We start from the raw sequence: 25045 nt of genomic DNA on the forward strand, positions 1-25045 counted from the left end.
CCGGGCGGCCAAGCATGGCGGACGGCGGGGACCGGGGAGCGGAGGCTCACTGGCCAAGGGAGGAGCAGATGGAGTTTTTCAAGAACTGCTCCGCCGAGCTGAGGAGGGACACGCTGGACCCGATGAGAGCGGTGATGGACCGAATGGTCGAGACACAGGCGGCCCAAGGGAAGGCGCTCAGGGAGGTCGAGGCGAAGCTCTCCAGTCAGGCGGGCACGGTAACGGAGCTGGAGCACGAGGTGGAGGAGCTGAACGCCCGTCAGAGGAGGATGCAGGAGCAGCTTGAAGAGCTGGGGAACAGAGCCAGGAGGCAGAATTTATGAATCGTTGGCCTCCCCGAGGGCTGCGAGGGGTCAGATGTGGGCGCATACGTGACGGGTATGCTTGAGGCGCTGATGGGACCGGAGGCCTTCCCTCAACCCCTGGAGTTGGATGGGGCACATAGAGCCCCCGCAAGGAAGCCCAGGACGGGCGACCGACCGAGGGCCTTGGTGGTCCGCTTTCACCGGCTTGCTGACAGGGAACGTGTGCTGCGATGGGCCAAGGCGGAGAGGAGCAGCAGATGGGAGAACTGCGAGGTGCGCATTTACCAGGACTTGGGAACGGAGCTGGCCAAGAGGCGTGCAGGATTCATCAAGGTAAAGGCAGCCCTCTACAAAAAGGAGGTGAGGTTTGGAATGCTATATCCTGCAAAGCTTTGGGTTACGTTTGAGGAACTCCACTACTATTTTGAGACACCAGAACAGGTTTGGACCTTTATTAAAGACAAGAAGCTGGACTTGAACTAATGGGCACTTAGTTCTTTCAGTGCTGTACAGTGGCGGCGGCCTGTTAACTCAAAATTGCTCTGATTAGGACTTTTACTAAAAGAAGAAGCTGGACTGGAACTAAAGGACTTGGGGCTCTCAGACATTTTGTGTGGCGGCGGTTTGTTAAACTATCCTGTACTGTAATGTTTTATCCAAGATTGTTTTCAGCCTGGACAGAGAGTGGGGGCTGGAGGGCGCACTGTTTAGGGTCCTTTGGGGGGATTGCAATGGGGGGGGGGGCCTGTGCTTGGTACCTTTTGGCGCGAGATCGGGGCCTCTGATAGGGGGATGGGCTAGGGGCTAGTCACGGGACTTGAAAGGGCTCGGTGGGATACAATTAGGTTAATGGGTCCCTGGCGTGTGGGGGGAGGGCCTGAGCGCTGGGACGGGAGACAGGTAGGCGCCAAGGGCAGGGGTCAGTGTGACTAGCGTAGGTCAGGGGGCACCAGGGAGATCGGAGGGGGGGCGGGGCGGGCTAGGGCCAAGCGCAGGGCTGACCTGGCAGGTCAGGCCTTGGGGAGTAGGGGAGACCAGGCGGAGGGGGAAGAGGGTTAGGGCCACGTTAGTTTAGTTGAACACGTGTGGCATGGGCAAACAGAGCTGGCAGGGAAAGTGCCTTATGGAAGGATCTTTGGCTTAAACACTTATTAACATGTTTATTCTTTCCCACTGTTCGTTTTCACTATGTTAAGGCTCTTTGCACAGGGCCATTTTTCTCTCTGTAACTGTTACAAATTTGTGTTAAATAAAAAACTTCAAAAAAAAAAAAGAAATGGATGTTTAAGCAATGTGCCTTTAAGAAATGGAGTAGCTCATATTACTGAAGTGATATTAGAAGGTGGGGAGTAGCTGCTTTGAGCTCACTTCTCCTTTTAGTTTCAGTTTGAGAGAGAGCAGCTGAAAAGTGCCTGGCTGGTTTGCTGTGAGCTGTTTGAAAGGAGAAAGCCAGTTTTGAGAAAAAGAGCTTGGGTGTGTCTGTGTTTGCAGTGAGATGGATCTGCGGTGATCTCTGCCATGAAATATCTCTGAATCATTTGGGTGATTTAAACTCATAATAGTAACGTCTTTAACCTGATGTGTTTCTGTTGTTTAAAGGTGTTAAATCTTTTGGAGGTTTGAAGGGACATTTTGAGGGATTATTTAGTGTTGTATTATTTTCGGGGTTATCTTTGGAGTAAGGGGAAGTAAATGATCCAATGTTTATTTAAAAAGGTTAAGTTGAATTCATGGAATAAACATTGTTTTGTGTTTAAAAACCCATGTGTCCATACTTGTAATACCACACCTGGAGACCAAGCCGTGTGCTTCAAAAGCAACAATACATTAAAGGGAGAGGTTGGTTGAATTCCATGATACATTTAGGGGTTCTGAAAACGCTGCTCCCATAACACTGTATAAAGCACTACTTAGGCCACAGTTCTAATTACCACATCACATGAAGTATGTGATGACGATAGAGAGGGTAAACGGAAATTTACGAAGGTGTTGGCAGGAATGGCAAATTTTAGTTTGGAGGAAAGATTAAAAAGGATGGGGTTGTTTTCTTGGAACAGAGGACCTGAAAGGGGACTTAATTAGAGATACTCAGAATTGAGTGGTCCCGATAGAGTGGATTGGACCTATTTTCCTTCACAACTGTAACTAGCATAGATTTAAGTAATTGGTAAAATGCTTGGAGGAGAAAGGAGAATTAAGGAAAAATCCTCTTGCCAAAGGGGCAGTCAGGTCTGGAACTCCCTGCTTGAATGGGTGGTAGAGCTAGAAACCTTCATCACATTTAAAAGAAAACTGGAGTAGGCAGTTGACGTGTCATAGTTTGTGGGGCTACCAAGAGCTGGATAGTGTGATTATGCTGGTTAGCTTTTTGTTGGTTGGTACAGTTATGATGTGATGATGGCCTCCTTCTGTGTCATAGAAATATAAAATGCATGTTTATAAGTTAGCTTCTTGCGCAAGCTTTTAGATTATCTGCTCGAGTATCTCCTTATGCGGTTTGGTGTCAATTGTTGTTTACCAATGCTATAAAGCATCTTGAGGGATTTTAAAGGTGCTATATTAATTACAAGTTAGTATCCTCAAAATTGGAACTTTGAGAATTCAAGTAAACTACATTTATTGAATCACCCTTTAATTGGTTTAATTAGTTGCTCAAATAATAGCAGTATACTTAAGCATAGACTTTTACTTTAGCCATCACCCTTCAATTTAATTAGATACTCGAAGAATAGCAGTAGCCTTTTAAGGCATAAACTATTACTTCCGCATTGGTGTGTTCCTTTTATGTTGATTTTTCGTAACCTATCATGAATGCTTCTTTCTTTGGATATTAGGCTAATTACTGGCTCTTGGTATCCTCCTTTTATTGAATATTCAACGTACGTTTTCAGTTCTTTGGACCTCAAAATTGGCTATGGACCTCTGGAAAAATATCAACCAAAACATGAATAATTTTCTCCTTGAATGAGAATATATAACACATTTGACCAGGGAACCATGGCTTGCTTTAGCCATACTTAAACCCTCTCACTTTCTCCATTATACATTCTTTACTAACTTTTATGTATTACTTTTCTCTTTGTGCCATATGACTGGAATGGTTTATCATCCTCCCTTGTGAAATCCATTCTGTATATCTGCCATATTCTGTTCATAAAAGTTTTAGCAAATATTTCTTTAATTGACCACCTGTTCTGTGAGGTGCCTTCTACTATAAACACAGTTGCAAACTTTTTATGTTTGCCTTTCTGTTTACTAGTTGTTTGAGGCTCACTTTCTTTTTTTTTGTCACTGTTCATGAGCATTTTCTATAACTTACTCTATTTAATTTCATGTCCATATCTTGAAGCGTTTTTGTTCTCATTAAAGGTATTGCTATTTTATAATGCTGCTCATGAGAGAGGGTGGGAACGAGTGGTGGATTAGGTTAGCTACAGTCCTTCTGAGATCTGAGTTACAAACCCAACTGAGGAGGGAGAAAGGCTTTTCCGACGAGGAGGGATGAAGGCTTTTCCAAGGAGGAGGGATGAAGGCTTCTCCTAGGAGGCGGGATGAAGGCTTCTCCACTGGAATAGATATAGGGAAGATAAATATTAGCTATATTTTTGTAAAAGCTAGGGATCCATAGAGAGCAGTTAATAAAAGTGTTAGCCTCTGGATATCAGAGGGGAGAACAATATCTTGAGAATCATTGAAAAGGCAGCTAGAAGTTGTGCTGGTGGGGTTGCAGGTTTCTGTGAGAAGATGAACCACCTAGGTAAAATGGTTTTGTTATCTCCATGGATTTTTGATTATAATAAATGTTTTCCTCGTTATAGTCTTGGTGGAGATGAGTTCACCCTTGAAGGATATTGGTACCAATCCAATTCATTAGGCCTGTCTCACCTGAAACTTGCCTTTCGCATGAAACATGCCAGTGTTTGTGAATAATCCTGTACTCTATCCTATGAATGTTTATGCTGCTCTTGATTTTTCCTGTACACCATCTTGTCTTAACACGGGTGTCAAAACGGTATGTCTGTTGGTCAAATTTAGACCATATAAGTTTTCTTGTCCTAGTTTTTGCTATTTATACTGTCCCCACTTTAAAAAAAAGATTGTCGAGATTGCTGGCAAGACTGTATTGATCACTGATGCCGAACGATCCTAAAGTGGTGACTTGGTTCGTTTTTGAACCACTGAAACCTGTATTACTTGTAGCTGTTTAATACACTAAGTGGTGTGTTCAACCTCTTAAGGCAGTTATGAGTCAATAAGACTGGCTAGTTTCCTTCTCTAAAGACCATGAGTGAACTGGTTGTGTTTTTACAGGAATGTAACATCAAGTTTTTCTGATATCAACTCTTTTTTGTTTGATATCAACTCTTAACTAGAAGATTTTAAAATTGAATTCAAATGCTCAAAGTATCATGATGGGATTTGAATTAATGTTCTCTAGATTATTAATCTGGGATTCTGGATTACTACCCCAGTAGTTTACCTACTACAATATCATACACTCCTATATCCATAACAGATGTAGTTAGTTAAACACTTCCTGTCTCCATCGTATTCCTTTCAATTTATAAAGAAACCACATTTTGCAAGACATGGTTCAGAAACCGTTAGTCCTAAAGAATAATTAGCTAATCCTTGAATTAATTTATCTCTGTTTGGATAATACAGATCCCTGACATTAGCTTATCGAGGATACTTTGAAACCCAGGCACATCAAATTAATTACTATAATTTTGCGCTTCTCTTGTTTTGAAAAAGGAGCCTGTCTCTCTCAATTCACTTGGGAAATGTTGATGTTAATTCTTCTTGTAGTGATAGACATTGGGGACAAGTGTACCTTTTCCCTTTCACCTACAAAGTCTTAATTACAAGAACAGGGGGGAAATATGAAGGCATGGCCCATTAATGTATATCACTGTTATTGATATCCGATGTAAAGGATGGCATAATTGTGATAAACTATATTTAGCTTATTGAAAAAGATCCAGCAAGAAAAAGATCCATGAGAACTATATTAAGAACATAAGAACTAGGAGCAGGAGTAAGCCATCTGGCCCCTCGAGCCTGCTCCGCCATTCAATGAGATCATGGTGATCTTTTGTGGACTCAGCTCCACTTTCCGGCCCGAACACCATAACCCTTAATCCCTTTATTCTTCAAAAAACTATCTATCTTTACCGTAAAAACATGTAATGAAGGAGCCTCAACTGCTTCACTGGGCAAGGAATTCCATAGATTCCATTTCTCCTAAACTCAGTCCTAAATCTACTTCCCCTTATTTTGAGGCTATGTCCCCTAGTTCTGCTTTCACGCGCCAGTGGAAACAACCTGCCCGCATCTATCCTATCTATTCCCTTCATAATTTTAAATGTTTCTATAAAATTCCCCCCTCATCCTTCTAAATTCCAACGAGTGCAGTCCCAGTCTACTCAACCTCTCCTCATAATCCAACCCCTTCAGCTCTGGGATTAACCTAGTGAATCTCCTCTGCGCACCCTCCAGTGCCAGTATGTCCTTTCTCAAGTAAGGAGACCAAAACTGAACACAATACTCCAGGTGTGGCCTCACTAACACCTTATACAATTGCAGCATAACCTCCCTAGTCTTAAACTCCATCCCTCTAGCAATGAAGGACAAAATTCCATTTGCCTTCTTAATCACCTGTTGCACCTGAAAACCAACCTTCTGTGACTCATGCACTAGCACACCCAAGTCTCTCTGCACAGCGGCATGCTTTAATATTTTATCGTTTGCTGTTAATAATCCCGTTTGCTGTTATTCCTACCAAAATGGATAACCTCACATTTGTCAACATTGTATTCCATCTGCCAGACCCTAGCCCATTCACTTAACCTATCCAAATCCCTCTGCAGACTTCCAGTATCCTCTGCACTTTTCGCTTTACCACTCATCTTAGTGTCATCTGCAAACTTGGACACATTGCCCTTGGTCCCCAACTCCAAATCATCTATGTAAGGTGCTTGAAAGGGCTGTGTTACCAAGTATTTAAAAATACTTTTATTTGTGTGCTTCATAAAATGGGTCCATAAAGTATATCTTACCTCCAAGGGGTTGGTGCTGGTTTAGCACAGTGGGCTAAACAGCTGGCTTGTAATGCAGAACAAGGCCAGCAGCACAGGTTCAATCCCCGTACCGGCCTCCCCGAACAGGCGTCGGAATGTGGGCTATTATTATTATTATATATAAACTTTGTAGTAAAGGCTGGTGCATTTCAATTTTGATAAGGTTTAGTTGTGTTTATATGGAAAAAAGCATTTTACTATTGGGGCTGGCAAAATAATTTAGAAATCTCATTGGAATTGGATGTAACGAGCATTGCAACTTGAATAAAATAATAGATCTGACTGTGATTTAGTGATGCTAAATTGTAAGACTGTATGGCTATTTAATTATTTTGTCTTTGAATGCACTTTTCAGCTGCAGAATCTTAGTCATAATGTCATCTTCACTTTGGATTCACTATTGAAGGGAGATCTGAAAGATGTCAAGGGGGTAAGTGCCTACATCTGGTGACAGAATGATTTGATGATGAGAATGTCAAACTAGTGTTCAGATCCCGGATCAAACCCCAACATTTGTTAGGATTTTGGACAAAAACCCCAAACACCATAAAAAAAGTAATCTGTGACGATAGGATACTTTGTTTCAGGAGTGATTCCACTGACCAATTTTATATTAAAACAAACTTTAATCTTAACACATGATTAAACTCATTAATATTGCAGAAAATAGTTTGCAATTAAACAATTCTTAACATTAAAAGGGAACACTAACTTCTAACTGATGTCTTCTCTATCTCCAATTAAGCAAAGCCCATCACATGTAAAAAGCCACTTAGAAAATTAAGTTAGAAAACTTTACACTTGAATAGAGATTTATTTATTTTAATGTTTTTATTGACGTTTTTACATGTTATCTACTATACTGTTATACAAACAGTAAGATTAACTGTGCCGATTACAATGTACATGTCAATTTCCTTTGAGCTGGTGTTTCCCCCCCCCCATATTCATTGTTTCAGGGTCCCTTCCTGGGCCCTTCGCTGCACAATGGGTGGTTATCTGCTATTTACAAGTGATCGCTGCCCCCCCCTCTCTTTTTTTTGTTGGACCCTTTCCTCCTCTCCTTGTCTTGTTTTGGACATTCCCTTGAGGCTCCCTTTTCCTGTGGTCATGTGCTATGGTCTCTGACCTCTGTTGTTTGTATTGTGACCTCTTCCATCTTTTTTTCCTGTAGCCTCCGCCGTCAATCCCCCCTTTCCGGTCTGCTCCCTGTGGTCGAGTTGCTCTGCGCACCACTTTCAGATGCATGAGGCTCAGCCTTGCACGTGAGAAGGTGAAATTGGCCCTGCATGGTGCTCAGCTCCAGACTCCCCACCCTATTTCCTACTAGCTCTTCCTTCCATTTTTTCCGAGTTTCGCCTGGTGACGAGCGCTTCCTTTCTAAAAGTCGTCTGTACATGTCCCCGCAGTTTCCCCTGGTTATATCAAGGTGATGCAGTATCGTACAAAATTGGCCATGTCTTCCTTACTAATGCTCTCTTGCTGCCTGCCCAGACCATTCTTACAGGCGAACTTGTCCGCCTCTGCCAGGACAGTAAAATAATGTTCTTTGTCCTGGTAAGTTACCCAGAGCCTGGTAGGGAATAACATCCTGACCTTGCTCTTGTACAAGGCCGCCTTTGCATGCATAAATTCGGCCCTGTGCTTTGCCAGGTCCGCCCCAATGTCCTAATACACGCATATTTTATGTGTCTCCATGTTGCATGCCTTTGTCTATCGAGCCCAGTGATAGATCCTTTCTCAGTCCTGATATTTGTGCAGCTTGGCTATTATCGTCCTCGGCTGCTCTGCGACCCTGGGCTTTTGTCGGATCGACCTGTAAACTCTGTTTGGGGAAGCTGTCCCTTCCAATCAGGTTGCCCTGCATTCGCGTCATGTAGTCTATTGGGGGAGAGCTTGTTTTCTGGGTCGCCGGTCTACCCCTCTCGGGGGATGATGGGGATCTCTCACCACGTGGGTCTGCCGACCTGCTTGCTCGCTGCTCCTGTCATTTTCGGCAATTCCTGCGGCCTCTCGAGCTGCTGCTTCCTGGCATTTTTGCTGTTCGTACTAATGTTGAGGGTGAGGGGATGTTTCGGTCTGCTTTTGCGGCCTAAATTCGGCCAAAAGTTCCTGTTTCTCTGTCATTATGGAGGAGTGATGTGGAGATGCCGGCGTTGGACTGGGGTGAGCACAGTAAGAAGTCTTACAACACCAGGTTAAAGTCCAACAGGTTTGTTTCAAACACGAGCTTTCGGAGCACGGCTCCTTCTTCAGGTGAATGGAAAGGCGAAGTCTGCCGCTCGCCGGGGTCGCCTGGGCTCTGCCGGCCGCTCGCCGGGGTCGCCTGGGCTCTGCCGGCCACTCTGCCGGCCACAGACAAGGAGGAGCGCAACAGACACCTACAGATGCTGAAAGATGCCCTCGTACGAACGGGATATGGCGCTCGACTCATTGATCGACAGTTCCACCGCGCCACAGCAAAAAACCGCACCGACCTCCTCAGAAGACAAACACGGGACACCACTGACAGAGTACCCTTCGTCGTCCAGTACTTTCCTGGGGCGGAGAAACTACGACATCTTCTTCGCAGCCTCCAACACATCATCAGCGAGGATGGACATCTTGCCAAGGTCATCCCCACACCCCCACTACTGGCCTTCAAACAACCGCGCAACCTCAAACAAACCATTGTTTGCAGCAAATTACCCAGCCTTCAGAACAGCAACCACAACACCACAAAACCCTGCCAGGGTAATCTCTGCAAGACATGCCAGATCATCGACATGGACACCACCATTACACGTGGAAACACCACCCACCAGGTACGCGGCGCATACTCGTGCGACTCGACCAATGTAGTCTACCTCATACGCTGCAGGAAAGGATGTCCCGAAGCGTGGTACATTGGCGAGACCATGCAGACACTGCGACAACGAATAAACGGGCATCGTGCGACTATCAACAGGCAGGACTGTTCCCTTCCAGTTGGGGAACACTTCAGCAGTCAAGGACATTCAGCCTCTGATCTCCGGGTCAGCATTCTACAAGGAGGCCTTCAGGAGACGCGACAACGCAAAATTGCTGAGCAAAAACTTATAGCTAAGTTCCGCACGCATGAATGCGGACTCAACCGGGATCTGGGATTCATGTCGCATTACATTCGGCCCCCACCAACAAGCCTGGACTTGCAGAGGCCTACCGACTGAACTGGCTTGGGACAATTCACACCTCTTTAACCTGGAGTTACCTCTCTCTCTGCATCTTTGATGATTTGATTGCCTGCAGGTGCTCGCATTCCGGGGCATCTCTGACTGTGTCTATATAAACATTTCTGGAACAAGCCTTTCCTTTCACCTGAAGAAGGAGCCGTGCTCCGAAAGCTCGTGTTTGAAACAAACCTGTTGGACTTTAACCTGGTGTTGTAAGACTTCTTATTATGGAGGAGAGCCACCTGATGTGTGACTACTCAGCACATTCCCGTCACCAGAACACTCTTGAATAAAGATTTAATCACACTAGGTGATGTTAGCAGTGCAAAATAGCTTTTTGCATTGAGGACCATGTCATAATGAGAAATCTTACAACACCAGATTATAGTCCAATCCAAGGTTTGTTTCGAATCACTAGCTTTCGGAGTACTGCTCCTTCCTCAGGTGAAGTGGGAAGTGGTGAAGTCTGCCGCTCGCCGGGGTCGCCTGGGCTCTGCCGGCCGCTCGCCGGGGTCGCCTCGGCTCTGCCGGCCGCTCGCCGGGGTCGCCTGGGCTCTGCCGGCCGCTCGCCGGGGTCGCCTGGGCTCTGACGGCCGCTCGCCGGGGTCGCCATGGCTCTGCCGGCCGCTCGCCGGGGTCGCCTGGGCTCTGCCGGCCGCTCGCCGGGGTCGCCTGGGCTCTGCCGGCCGCTCGCCGGGGTCGCCTGGGCTCTGCCGGCCGCTCGCCGGGGTCGCCTGGGCTCTGCCGGCCGCTCGCCGGGGTCGCCTGGGCTCTGCCGGCCGCTCGCCGGGGTCGCCTGGGCTCTGCCGGCCGCTCGCCGGGGTCGCCTGGGCTCTGCCGGCCGCTCGCCGGGGTCGCCTGGGCTCTGCCGGCCGCTCGCCGGGGTCGCCTGGGCTCTGCCGGCCGCTCGCCGGGGTCGCCTGGGCTCTGCCGGCCGCTCGCCGGGGTCGCCTGGGCTCTGCCGGCCGCTCGCCGGGGTCGCCTGGGCTCTGCCGGCCGCTCGCCGGGGTCGCCTGGGCTCTGCCGGCCGCTCGCCGGGGTCGCCTGGGCTCTGCCGGCCGCTCGCCGGGGTCGCCTGGGCTCTGCCGGCCGCTCGCCGGGGTCGCCTGGGCTCTGCCGGCCGCTCGCCGGGGTCGCCTGGGCTCTGCCGGCCGCTCGCCGGGGTCGCCTGGGCTCTGCCGGCCGCTTGCCGGGGTCGCCTGGGCTCTGCCGGCCCGCTCGCCGGGGTCGCCTTCGTTCGATGAATTGCAAAGGTTCGAGGGGGCTCCCCACTCCCTTAAGGGCAACTAAGAATTGGTCCTAAATGTTGTTTTTGCTAATGGTGTCCATATGCCAAAAAAGCATTTTAAAAGTATGTAGAATTATCCCTTTATCTCTGCTATCTTCCATCTCCTAGCCAATTACTGAACATGTCACAAGGTTACCGCCCAATTTCATGTGCTTTCAATTTTGATGATCGCATGTGGAACCTAACAAAATCCTTGGACAATCCCCAATTTCTTGTGCCAGTGACCTCAAAAAATGTCTGCAGAATTGATGTATATGACCTACTCATTACAAATCCATGCTGAGTCTCCTTGATCAACTGATGCGTGTCTAATTGCTCAGTTATTCTCTCCCTGATGACACATTCTAGTATCTTGCCCAGAACTCTTTACCACCTATAAGGCATGAGTCAGGTGTGTGATGAAATAAAATCCATACAGAGGAGGCCATCGAGTCTGTACCGATCCTCCCAAAAGAGCAGTCTACCTAGGCCTACTCACCTGCCCTATCCCCAGTAACCCAACCTGCACATGATTGAACACTAAGGGTCAATTTCGCATGGCCAATCCACCTAGCTTGCATATCTTTGGACTATGAGGTAACTGTAGTACCCAGGGGAAATCCATGCTGACACGGGAAGAATGTGCAAACTTCACAGTAATCTAAGGCCGGAATTGAACCCAGGCCGCTTGTGCTACGAGGCAGCAGTGTTAACCACTGTGCCAACGTGCGGCTGCACTTGAACTCCCTACCTGCAGCACTGAGAGTACCTTCACCTCAACTACAGCAGTTCATGAGAAGACCTACCAGCACCACCTAGAGGGCAATTAAGTGACAACTTTGTAAGCAATAATCGTATTGTGCAAATGAGTAACAGATTCATTACCTAGTGTAGTGTTCCATAACCTAGTTTATCCCTCCCTTAATTCAAATTATAGAATGACGTTTAGAATTTTCAAAACCATAGGGACAGTTGAAATTTTTGAAAAATTATGACTTTGCGCAGCTACAACTTCCTTACCTTGGGGAGGCAGTAGTAAAGTGGTATATCACTGGACTAGCAATCCAGAGGCCCAGGAAAATCTTCTAGGGGTACTGGTTCAAATACCACCGTGGCAGTTGGTGGAATTTAATTTCAGATAAAAGCTAGTCTCAGCAATCACGACTATGAAAATATCATCAATTGTCGTAAAGACCCATCTTGTTCCCACTGATACCCTTTAGGGAAGAAATTAGCCAGTCTGACCTTCATGTGACTCCAGACCCATAACAATGTGGTTGACTCTTAAAATACCCTCTGAATTGGCCTTACTTGTATGAACTCTCAATTCCCCCCCCCCCCCCAGCACTTTGAGTGCACCGACACCACACGGACTGCAGTGGTTCAAGAAGATGGCTCAACACCATCTTAGTGCAATTAGGGTTCATCAACAAATGCTGACCTGCCACCGACACCCATACCACTTGAACAAAAGCAGCACGGTAGCATAGTGGTTAGCACAGTTGCTTCACAGCTCCAGGGTCCCAGGTTCGATTCCCGACTTGGGTCACTGTGTGGTGTCTGCACTTTCTCTCTATGTCTTCGTGGGTTTATCCGGGTGCTCCGGTTTCCTCCAACAGTCCAAAGATATGCGGGTTAGGTGGATTGGCCATTATAAATTCCCTTAGTGTCCAAAAAAGGTTAAGTGGGGTTACTGGGTTGTGGGGATAGGGTGGAGGTGTAGGCTTGAGTAGGGTGCTCTTTCCAAGAGCCGGTGCAGATTTGATGGGCCAAATGGCCTCCTTCTGCACTGTAAATTCTATGATTCTAAAATGAAAACAAAATTTTCTTAAATACTCCAGGGTGAAAACAATCAGTAATGCTCTCCACTACTATTTGCCATTTGTTTTCTTGATAGTAAATTCACTAAGTTCCTCCCCTTGAACGTTCTTCTATTTGCTGTACTTATTGAATTAATATTTGCTTATTGTCCTTTATAGTCCTGTATGAATCTGCCTTTAATGGGCCTTTGTTCGCTTTTGCCATTCTTTCTCTTGATAAATGTATATGAATGTTTACGATGCGCGTTATCTGTTGTAATCTGTTTTTATATTCCCCTTTTGCACCTTACTACTTTCTTTCTATCCCTTTACTGCTCTTTGTAGCTCCCTTGTCCTTGGCTGTATTTCTATTTTTACTTGATTTTGGTGATGCTGTTGTTATGGTACTGGACCAATTTATTTTCAGAAATCAGACAAGAAGCTCCAACAATTATTCAGTTTGTAAAACTGAGGAAAGGATGCCTTGCTCCAGGGGTGATTCCACTGACAAATAGGGATACTTTGTATTAAAACAAACTTTATTATTAACACAGGAAAAGACACATTAACAGCACAGAAAGCAGCTTTTCAATTAACTGTTAAACAATTCTTAAAATAAAATGGAAACAATTTAACTGATAACTTATACTGTCCCTATGTCCAATTAAGCAACACTCATTACAGATTAAAAGCCACTGAAAATACAGTTAGCAAACTTGCTCTACTCTTGTATAAAGATTTCTTGGAAAGACTGCTTGAGGAGAGAGAGAGAGACCCTTTCAGGGACAGCCTGCAGATCGTTCTGTCTGTCAGACTAAAAATCCTGCAGCAAAAACCACTTGCTACGGACCTGGCTCCTCCCATTAATTACATAATCTCTATCCCACTCCGATCCCGTGACCTGCTTACCCAGTTCTATACGCAATGTCTCAAATTATCGACTCTCCATGGAATCTTCAGCAATCATAACAAAGATCCATTAGGCATCTCTTTGTAAACAAGTACATGGTTGGAATGAATGATTATATGAACTTTTACAACACCTTAATTACAGCTTTAGCAGACGTACTGTATGTACTTTAAACCAGGTTTTTAATAATATTATGACAATAAAATGATATGTAACAATTTCTACATTCATCACACTGACTCTTGTTTCATTACTATGGTTGCTCACTTGCATGTGTGGAGGCTATAGCTTCTAAGGATATGTAGTGATAATGTACCATACCAAATAGCTTTCCATATTTTCTGTATATTTACCCATTTAACAGTTCCAATTTACTACAGTCCGCTTATTTCTTATATTCCCTATTGCTAACCTAATAATAATAATCATTTTTGTCACAAGAAGGATTCAATGAAGTTACTGTGAAAAGCCCCTAATAGCCACATTCCGGTGCCTATTCGGGGAGGCCGGTATGGGAATTGAACCCACGCTGCTGCCTTGTTTTGCATTATAAGCCAGCTGAGGGTTTAGCCCAGTGTGCTAACCTACAATCAGATGTTGACCTAGGAATAAGGTTGTGATAACCTGGACAATAAGAGACAACGTGTGATCTGATCTGAAATTCCAACACTGCTGAGGATTGATACTCAGGCAATAAAAATGTATTAGAATTCCAATGTAAAGATAATGAAAAAAGCATTGAAAAAATGGACTTTGGGATGGAGGTGGGGGGGGGGGGGGGGGGGGGGGAACTTGGAATTGTTCAGCACTTCATTTGAAGGCAATGGAACAGCATACAGGGCAAATACATATTTAACATTTGCAAGAGCAGAGAGTAAGCGCTTAATTGAATCAACAAGGTATTCTGAAGTGAAATGTAGAACAGGTTTTGCAGGGAGGAAGGTGACTGAGGGTACAGAGAACCATTCAGGAAGTTGGACAGTCAGAGGAGCAGTGAGGAACATCAAAATAAGTGTAATGCAGGATGCCAAATGTAAAATAAATTCCAAATACATTATTGGTGAAGGACTTGAAAACCGGAATGGAGGTGAATCTATTGTTTGCTCGTCTTTGTAGGAGAAAAACTAATACCCTTTAAGTTTTCACTGAGGATAGCACAAAATGGACGATTCTGTATTCCTGTGGAAAGCAGCAAATTTTGGCAAATCAGACTGTGCAGCCCTCAATTTTATGAGCATTAACTTTAATTAACAGACTTTGGAGCATGCAGTTTCTGGAGATGTGTTGCCCTCTATGGGGGGAGCACTTAAGTGCAGAATCTGCCATTTGTAGCCTAGCCTTCACATTGAGAATAACTAAATTGTCTTAATGACTGAGACTGATAGAAGTTTTGTAAAGCCTGAAGGAACTTAATAGATAAAAGGAAAATACTACAGGTGCTGGAAATCTGAAATAAAAATAGAAAATTATGGAAAAACTCAGCAGGTCTGGCAGCATCTGTGGAGAGAAAGTTACGGTTTTGAGTGTAATATGACTCTTCTTTGAAAATTTTTTGTTTTCGGTTTTGAAATCGGTTATATTTAAATTGCTGAAACAGTACAAAATTTGCAAACTGATGACATCTACCAGGATTTAATTGTTGAATGTCAGGAACATTCTGCATCTATTTAGAACCCATATTCACAAAGGTGACAAACAGATCCTGAAAATCACAGATGCATTAGCCACATATCAACAACTATAATCGATGATATTGGAATTGGTTATTAGCAGTTTAAGGTCTGGATGGAAAATTAATTGAAGTAACAGGCTGATTGAAGCAACAGGAACTTGCCGGGGAGAGATTTTAAGGGAAGTATTGGATATAATGCCTCTGGGTGGGATCTTTTAATTTTTATGATCTTTGGCAAAGAAACTCGGGGTGGAATTCTCCCAACCCGCCTGCAGCGGGTTGGTGGCGTGCAGCAGCGGAGAATATAGCGGGAGCCAAAAAGTCAGAAAGCGGCTAGTGTAAAATCACATTTCAATTTTCCCAATGGTGGTTTAATGGCGTGTTGGTCTTCCCTCTGGCTGGTGGTATGAACGCCATTCATAAGTGCTCATTAAAGCAGCTACTCGCCGGCATCCCCTCATGCCTTCCAATCTTGCTTCATACCAATGTGAAATTACATTGGTCTAAAATCTCACCACTAAAGAGTGGCATGCACAAGGTGGTCCTCTGGTCACAAGAGATTTGAGGCGAGTGCGATAAAGTCTTTCTGCCGTAGTGCTGCAGTGCTCCTTATGTGATGTTCATCATTCTGCCGGGGCAGACTGGTTCCTGGCTTCCATCTCCATGTCGAGCTGGTTTTCCTGGACAGCGCAGTGCTTCTGGACCCATGGACTCTTCTGTGTCACTGTTTTGGAACAGTACTGCTCCTGTAGTTGGGAGTAGAAGGGTCTTCTCTATCCTGGTGTCATTCGCCAGTGTCTGTCTGGAAGGCTGTGCTGCGGGATTTGTGCAGCCATCACAACAAAGATCCGAAGTTCGGCTGGAGGTGGAGTTCGGGCGGGGGAGGAGCTCACGGTGACAGGCAGAGGGTCAAAGAGATGGATGAAGAAGATGAACACGGGGAGGCAGAATTAAGACCGAGGAGGGGGAAGCTGAAAGGGGATACATGAAGATCCCAGTCATGGTTGGTAGAGGTCCGAGTTTGGCATGAGCGGTGATAGGCTCAGGGGAAGAGTGGTTGTATTGAGAAACAGACTTGGTCTTGAGGCTGCTTGCCTTTTTCCTTAGGATTGCTGACACCTTGCATGGTAAGACAGGTGGGCTGCGGAGAGTGATGTGAGTATTTTGGACATATATTGAAATATGGCACAGTCCTTTGTACCCGCCAGCTGACAGCGATGGCAGGCAGGCGAATCAGCTCCCAGTCCGCCAGGTAACTCGGAGAGAACTAGCCTGCGCATAATCAACGTGGTTCCATGTGCAGAATCTGGCAATAGATACAGCAAAGCCATAGCTTTGCCAGCAGGTAAGGCGCTGCTGGAGCCACGCGCCATTGCACTTAGTCTCAATGCCAAACTAAAAGGAGCTTGCCAGATTTGAGATACTCAAAGACCTATAAAAGGAATAAGATGGTAGTCTGTAAATAGCACTAAGTGAAATTGAGTGCTTATAATTGAATGACATTATATTTTAATTATACTCCAGCAATAATGCCGAAGTAGATGAGCATCAAACTGAAAGAAAGTTTATGATGTTGGTAAACGCAGCACTTAACATGTCCAGAAACTGTTGTATGGCAAACAATAAAATGAATGGAATGCTGCATGGTATTGCCAAATATGTAGAATATAATTAATTACAAGGATTGACCGTGCCATCTCCTGTGGTTCCATCATATTATCACTTCCTTGTCTCACTCTCCACCCTAACACCTCAGCCCTACCTCCTTCTTCTGTATGGGCTTTTGAAGGAATAGATCAAATCCCCAATTCACTTATAATTGCACTTTGAGGAAAAAAAGGCTCCCTAGCCTTTGGCTCGCAGATTGTTGCAACATTTCTGCAGCTACCAATTTGCTCATGCTCACCTCCACCTGTGAAGGCCTAGTTCCCAACTAAGCCATTACTCGTTCTCACTCTCTGGTACGGTCCCCATCTCTGCATTCTTAATTCCGAAGGATGGAGACTTGAAAAGGTGGAATGGGCGACTGATTCAGTTGTTTACTGCCCAACCTGTCTTGGCCAAATAAAGCACTATCAGGCCCTAAAACTGCTCATTGTTCCAGGATAACTTACTTTCTATACTGTAAATTTTTGCCTTAAACCTCTCTCCCTTCACTTTCAACGGTAAGTATGAGGAGCTCAACAACTTCTTTGCAGCGAACAAATCAGTTTTGAATCAAAGATTACTACATCAGAACTGTTTTCTGTTTTTATTTCAGAAATAGATGATATCTCAGTGCATTCCTGGCTGATCTCCCGCGTTCTACCCTAGTAAAGTTGAGAAAATCTAAAATACAAGCTATGGCTTTGCCTACACCTAATCCTGAATCTACCCCTGTGCTAGTTGATTTACTTTGGTGCATGGTAAAATAACGCCTTGATTTTAAAACTTCATTCTTGTTCTCAAATCCATAGCCGTGCTCCTTCGTATCTTTATAATCTCCTCCAATCCCACAACCATCTCTGGTATCTATGCTCATCTAATTCTGGCCTCTTGAGCATCCTGTTGCTGGGTCTATCTTCAGCTGTCTAGGCCCTAAACTCTAGAATTCTCTCCCTCTTCAATTTTCCATCTCTTTTTCTTCCATTTAAAATGCCCCTTAAAATCTAACTCTTCAACAAATCTTTTGGCCGTCAGCCCTAATAGTAATTTATTTGGCTCGGTATTTAATTCTGCTTTATAACGTTCTTGTGGAGTGCCTAGGAATGTTCTATTACATTAAAGGTGCTGTGTAAATATACACTATTGTTGAAACTATAAAATGTTTTGACCAGGTTGTACAATGAATTCTGTTGTCTCCAGGTATTATGAGAAGAAAATCATTTGTCTTAGCAGCAGTAGAAAAAAGTCTTAAGATCAGGGAAACATGGACTCTAATAAACTAACCGGAGAGGACCTTTTCGAGAAATACAGTATGTTACAGTATAGGGAGGCTTAGAAATAATGCTTAGAAATAAGCTTGGACTGTGTTGCAGGGGGACTACAGGTTCAAATCGTTAAAAGACAAACGTAGGGTTGTAAGTAAGTTTGCAGTAAATGCTTGCAATAGATTTCTATGCAAGGTGGGAGAGGCAAAACCGTTGAGGCATTTGAGCAACAAAATTAATTGTTTCTTTTGGATGGATGAGCTGAGATGACCTCACGGTAGCATGGTGGTTAGCATCAATGCTTCACAGCTCCAGGGTCCCAGGTTCGATTCCCGGCTGGGTCACTGTCTGTGTGGAGTCTGCACGTCCTCCCCGTGTGTGCGTGGGTGTCCTCCGGGTGCTCCGGTTTCCTCCCACAGTCCAAAGATGTGCGGGTTAGGTGGATTGGCCATGCTAAATTGCCCGTAGTGTAAGGTTAATGGGGGGATTGTTGGGTTACGGGTATACGGGTTACGTGGGTTTAAGTAGGGTGATCATTGCTCGGCACAACATCGAGGGCCGAAGGGCCTGTTCTGTGCTGTACTGTTCTATGTTCTATGTTGCGACCCAAATGGTCGTCTTTGTTCATATTTATCTGTACTGCAGGAATGACTTTTTTTTAGAAGTGAAGGTCATTATTTTGCTAGACTAAATGTAATACTATGAATAATTTCAGCAGTTTTAATGTATATCTTTTTCTCCAGGACCTGAAGAAACCTTTTGACAAGGCATGGAAAGATTATGAAACAAAATTGTAAGTACTTTTACTTTTTGGCTGGGGAAACTTGAGTTAGGCTTAATTCCTCGATTCTCTAAGTTAAAACTTGTATTAACATTTCATTTTCAAAATACTGTTAGTTGGCTATGTTACTTCAGCAAGAATGAGCCAATAGCTGGTTATTTTATTTGCAGCATTAATTACGTTAGACGGTCATTTGCTGGAATGACAGTCTATCCTTGAAGTCATTTGACTTCTGCTGATCTCAGCCTGTGCTAATAGCTATTGACAATATGGGAGTTAAATTTGAGACATGCCATCGCAAATGTTCCCACCTGGGAAGCCCTAATTTTTCTCATCCTTAAGGCCCAATGGAAATGACTCCCCTGTCCCCACTGGATGGATTGCCTCCACTGAGGCATTATTTATAATCCATCTTGGTCGTTATTTGCTTTCCCTGCCTCTATCTCCAAGGCCTTATTGGTTCCCCTCACATCAACTCTCTCACCAAAACCCGATCGTGATCCCATCTCTGGCCACTTATTACTTACTGGGCTGTTGTGGCGCTAGCGGTGGTTCAAACGTCCAGCAGGTGAACAGTATAGCTTTCCCAATAGCACTACCTCTATGTTAATTGAGTCTAATATCAGATTGCTTCATTGGTGCACATTTTCCTGCTTGGATTGTGTGGGGCATCTAAAAATAGGTGCTTCTGAATTCATGAGAAAGTAGCTTGAATATTGTATGTTCTATAGTTTTTCTGTATTTGGCTTATGAGTTGACCCCATTTTCTTGGTACCAAATATCATGCTTTTGCATATGTTTGGTATATAGGTTGCCCCCTTCCACCCCCTTTTCAGCTACTAAGTGCTATACTTCCATTAGTAGTCGACCTCAGTTTTATACCCTTAAAACCCATGTTTTACTTGCCTGATACGTAAGTTGGCACATAGGATCAAGCAGGTGATATGGGTTGTGTTGCAAAGAAGATGCGCAGGAGTTTCAGACACACCCACCCAGAGGAGACTGCACTTGGCAGTGAGAGTGCCGAGCAGAAGTCTGTCCTTCAACAAAGCAAATTAAGTATGAATCTGCTTTCAAGCTAAAAGTCGTACCTACTTCGCTTTTTGATAAGGTCATGATTGTGGTCTCGGGTTCCACCTTTCTGTCTGACTCCCTTGCCTATCAAAAAACCTGCCTAACTCGGCTTTAAATAAATAAAAAAATAGACTCCACTCATTTCTGAGGAGGAGAATTGCACAGGTCAGTGACCCTCCGAGAAAATAATTCCCCTCATTTCCATCTTAAAAGGAAGGCCTCTTATTTCAAAATTGTTTTTAACATTTTTGAAAGTGTCATTAGATTGTTCCCGGATCCTGGCAGACAAACATGTCTGTGAGCTTTCAGGTTTATCTTATGCTTTGAGAGGGGAAGGGTTTATATCTCCATGGCAACCCGGAACATATGGGCCTTGTATCCAGGCAGAAATGCTGATTAGCTATCCTTACCCAATTCACTTTTGTCTTGAAACTGATGGACACTTCAAAGCATAACTGTTTACAACCCAACATTCTCAGCACTTTTCTGGAACCTTGGAGACTTGCAGTGCATCCACTGTTAGCACACAGGCTTCTGTCCAAGCATAAACACCTTGCACCACCTTGCCAGTTAAACAATCTGGGCCCTCTTAATTCCTGACAATTAAACTACCCAATTTTGCTGTCAGGCAGACTTCAGAACCGGTTATGTGACCAATTTCATATCACCTTAAAGACACAGTTTCAAAACACAACAGTCTTACAAACTTCATAATTATAACAATTTATATGATGGTTTTCATGACCACAATGTCTCTCAAGTGCTTTACAGCCAATTAAGTACTTGAAATGTAGTCACTGTTGTAATGTAGGCAATTTCTGCACTGCAAATTCTTACTAATTGAAATGTGGTAATGACCGATGTCTTATACCCACCTGTGCCAGCAAATGGGGCCTCGGTTTAATGTCTCATGCAAAAGATGACACCTCTTGACAGTGCAGCATTCTTGCGGTCCTGCACTCGCATGTCAGCCTTGATTTTTATACTACAGCCCCGAATGTTACTTTAACCTGGACCCTTGTTACTTGGGAGGGTGAGCGTGCTACCAATTGAGCCACAGCTAATAAATGACAATGGAGACAAATGGGAGCAGTTCCATAGAAAATTATTCCCTATATAAGTTCCATTACCATCCCAATGATCTCTGCCTCCTTCCAATTCTGCCTCTTTTGCATTCCCAGTTTTCATCACTGCACCATTAGTCGCCTTGCTCTCAGTTGGCAAGGTACTTAGCTCTGGAATTCTTTTTCCCCAATCTTCCTCTCTGCTGTTCTCTCTTCCATTAAGTTGGTCCTTTAAACCTGCCTCTTTGATCAAACCTTTGGTCTCTTCCCTGAACACCTGTGACTTGATGTCAAATTTTGTTAATGCGTCTGTTCTTCTATGGTAAAGGCAGCATATAAATGCACATTGCATGGGAAATCAAGTATTAATATAACAATGCATGGTGTTAAGTTGGCCACTCTCAGCAGGTTCTGACATCCTTGCGTTGCTGATTCTCTGTGTCTCACTTCCTCTTCTTTCTGCTTATGAACCCTTAATTGGTTTATGCCTCATTATTATTTTCTTTTCTTCATTTTGGGTGGAAGACTAGACCACAAGACATAGGAGTAGAATGAGGCCATTCAGCCCATCGAGTATGCTCTGCCAATCAATCATGGCTGATATGTTTCTCATCCCCATTCTCCTGCCTTCTCCCCATAACCCCTGTTCCCCTTATTAATCAGGAACTTATCTATCTGTCTTTAAGACACTCTGTGATTTGGCCTCCACAGCCTTCTGTGGCAATGAGTTCCTCTGGTTGAAGAAATTCCTCCTCATCTCCGTTTTAAAGAATCGTCCCTTCAGACTGAGGCTGTGCCCTCTGGTTCTAGTCTTTCCTACCAGTGGAAACATTCTATCCACGTCAATTCTATCCAAGCCTTTCAGCATCCTGAGAGTTTCAATAAGATTCCCCCTCATCCTTCTAAACTTCAACGAGTACAGACCCAGGGGCCTTAACCGCTCCTCATATGACAAGCTCTTCATTCCAGTGATCACTCTTGTGAACCTCCTCTGGAGCCGTTCCAAGGCCAGCACATCCTTCCTCAGATACCGGGCCCAAAACTGCTCACAGTACTCCAAATGGGGTCTGACCAGAGCCCGATACAGCTTCAGATGTACGTCCTGCTCTTGTATTCTAGCCCTCTCGACATGAATGCTAACATTGCATTTGTCTTCCTAACTGCCGACTGAACCAGCACGTTAACCTTAAGATAATCCTGGTGTGTGTTATGGCATGATGTGGTAAGGAATGAAGCTTGCAATGTCTCCACTTGGTGTTTTGGATGGAAATTGTGGTTAAAATATAGCTATCGGCCATTCTCTTCTGATCTCCACCTCCAATCAATTTGCTTCTTCCCATTCCTTCACTTCAGTTATGAATCTTATCCCTTCATCCATCTACTAGCCACTCCCTTCTTTCCACCCCCTGGCTAGTGCTGCTCCCCAAACCTCTTCCTCTTTGAACTATCTGTTGAACCGCTAACCCTCTCTTCATTCATGTTATCTTTTTTCTTCTCTTCCTGTTGAGAAGGAAGAATGTTCAGTCTTAGAGAGAAGGCAGGGAATGACAATAGGTGAGTGGCTTATTCAGAGACCAGATGCAGCAATGATGGGTCAAATGGCCTGCACACTAGCAATTCTGTGAATACGTAATTCTACTTTTCCTAACTCCTGTTTCCTCAAGGTTTTTACTTTCAAAAAACAATTTATTTAGAATGAAACCAAGTTAGAATTGGGTGTCTCTCCCTTTCTTTGCTCAATACAATTGATACAGAATACCATATGATAAAACATGTAACATTAGGCAGATCAGTAATTGGTATTCCTGCAAGAGGAGCAGTTACTGGAGTACTTTGGAATAATTAAATATTTATATATAATATATTTGAATTTTTGACGGTCAAGAATGCTTACCATACAAATGGTCTCAAACTATAATGTTCTTTGAGTTTTTCCCCCCACAAAACTATAATCCAACCTCTGCAAAACGTTTTAACAACATTTCCCAAGGAAGCTGAAATTACTGATTAGGGGTTTGTTGAGTTTTTCTTACACTGCCACATGCTAACAATTGGGGGGGGGTGAAACCTGTGGCCTCTGTTACAGCGCTAAAATTGAAAAGGAGAAACGAGAACATGCAAAGCAGCATGGGATGATTCGAACTGAAATTACAGGAGCTGAAATAGCAGAAGAAATGGAAAAGGAACGACGGGTCTTTCAACTCCAGATGTGCGAGGTTAGATATATATGTGTATATAAATATATGCAAATAAATCTGTCACAAATACATAAGCATCTTTGTATGGCATGCACTTCTGGTCTGCATAAGCCTATTTCCTGTGCATGTCTTTTTTCAATTTTTTGGCCATATTTTATAATGTAAAGTCAACATTTTTAGATCACAAAAGGCATCTTTATTTAACTTGCTGTAGTTTCATGCCTCCGATGGTAATGCTATAACATGAATTGACCAGGATTGTGTTTTTTAAAAAAAACTGATTTCTGAGTGTGATTTTTCTTATTGGATATTTTTTTAAAAAAAGATATGGGGCACCTGGGGGCCCTTTCTTTTATTCCAGCCTACCATTCATGGCTGTCTAATTCTGGACTTTAGGCCACAAGAGCGTGACCCACCCATCCTATTTTTTTCCCTCAGTACTGCAATGGATTGCCTCAAGCCTAGCTCTTTGGCTGATCTGCACAACCTGTTTTTGGCCAATGTGCTTATTAAATTAACAAACCCAAAAGGGAGCCCATGTTCGAAGGGGGAATTTGTTCCACTTTCCACGCTTTGCTGAATCTCTCTTTCATCTGCTCCTTGGAAGGCCAACTGCATCTTTTTACAAATTGTTCACTGATTATCTATCATTCCTTTCCGCCAAAGAAAAGCACATAAGATCCAAAGCAGTGGCTAAAAAAGAGAGAAGCTGAAAAATATATAATTGTAAAAAGACAGAAAAACAACGTAACATAGCGACTGTAAACCAGAAAGATGGGAGAGAAGTAAAAATCAGATTTAGAAAGGAAGCAGCATAGCTACATCTCTGATCTTTAACAGGTGTGTATGAGTAAATTATAGAAATCTTGACAGCCACCTGCCATTTCTTACCTACGTGAGGTTGTGAGGTATATAAGACTCACAACTGCCTGTTGAATCATTCCCCAAAATGGGAAAACCTGATTATACTTGCAATCACTTTCTATCTCACTTCAGCAAATGAGAAAAAAATCTTTTTTTTAATATAAATTTAGAGTGGCCAATCTACCTATCCTGCACATCTTTGGGTTGTGGGGGTGAAACCCACGCAGACACGGGGAGAATGTGCAAACTCCACACGGACTGTGACCCAGGGCCGGGATTCGAACCCAGGTCCTCAGCGCCTTAGGCAGCAATGCTAACCACTGTGCCACCGTGCTGCCCCCAGAAAATAATCTTTAGTGGTAACTAATTTTGGTTAATTGGCATAAACCCATCATTTTGCATCACAGCATTTTGTTTTTTTGATATGCTGCATTGCTGCTGAAATTTCTGTTTGGAAAAAGTTGAATTAGCTTAATTTTTGAAGTTTTGTCAATGTTTATTATAGTCACATGTTCTTTGGTAATTTAATTATTTTGTCAATAAAATGAATGGTGTCCTGTAAGTCATTTAGTCCTGCAAAACAAATAAGTAATGTGAATATGATTATGCTAATGAAATATGCAACGCTTTGTCATGTTCTTTTAATTTGGCATAAAGTTAATTGTAACTGAAACTTTAAATATTAACTTCTTATTGATACAATGCAAATGAGTCCTTTGAAAGGCAGCTAGAATAATGAATTGTTTGTATTGCATCTGATGATTTACTTGTCAATGTTTTTGTAATTAAGAACCTTGTGCTGATATTTTTGAAATCTGCCTTTCTTTGGCTAGTATCTCATCAAAGTGAATGAAATCAAGACAAAAAAGGGCGTAGATCTGCTCCAAAATCTCATCAAATATTACCATGCACAATGCAAGTAAGTCTTTTT

General features: G+C 43.8%; 1 protein-coding gene across 6 annotated transcripts in view; it reads left to right on the plus strand.

The window, feature by feature from the left end:
- Positions 1-25045, plus strand: part of LOC119972781 (arf-GAP with SH3 domain, ANK repeat and PH domain-containing protein 1-like) — a 363380-nt gene that overhangs the window by 152628 nt on the left and 185707 nt on the right. For all 6 annotated transcript variants that reach the window (XM_038810147.1, XM_038810150.1, XM_038810143.1 and 3 more), the window contains exons 6-9: positions 6741-6815; positions 18877-18926; positions 23139-23268; positions 24948-25033. In XM_038810147.1, the coding sequence (XP_038666075.1) occupies positions 6741-6815; positions 18877-18926; positions 23139-23268; positions 24948-25033 (341 nt within the window). The remainder of the gene's footprint in view (positions 1-6740; positions 6816-18876; positions 18927-23138; positions 23269-24947; positions 25034-25045) is intronic.

Source organism: Scyliorhinus canicula, chromosome 10, assembly GCF_902713615.1.
Source record: "Scyliorhinus canicula chromosome 10, sScyCan1.1, whole genome shotgun sequence".
NCBI classification, from domain to species: Eukaryota; Metazoa; Chordata; class Chondrichthyes; order Carcharhiniformes; family Scyliorhinidae; genus Scyliorhinus; species Scyliorhinus canicula.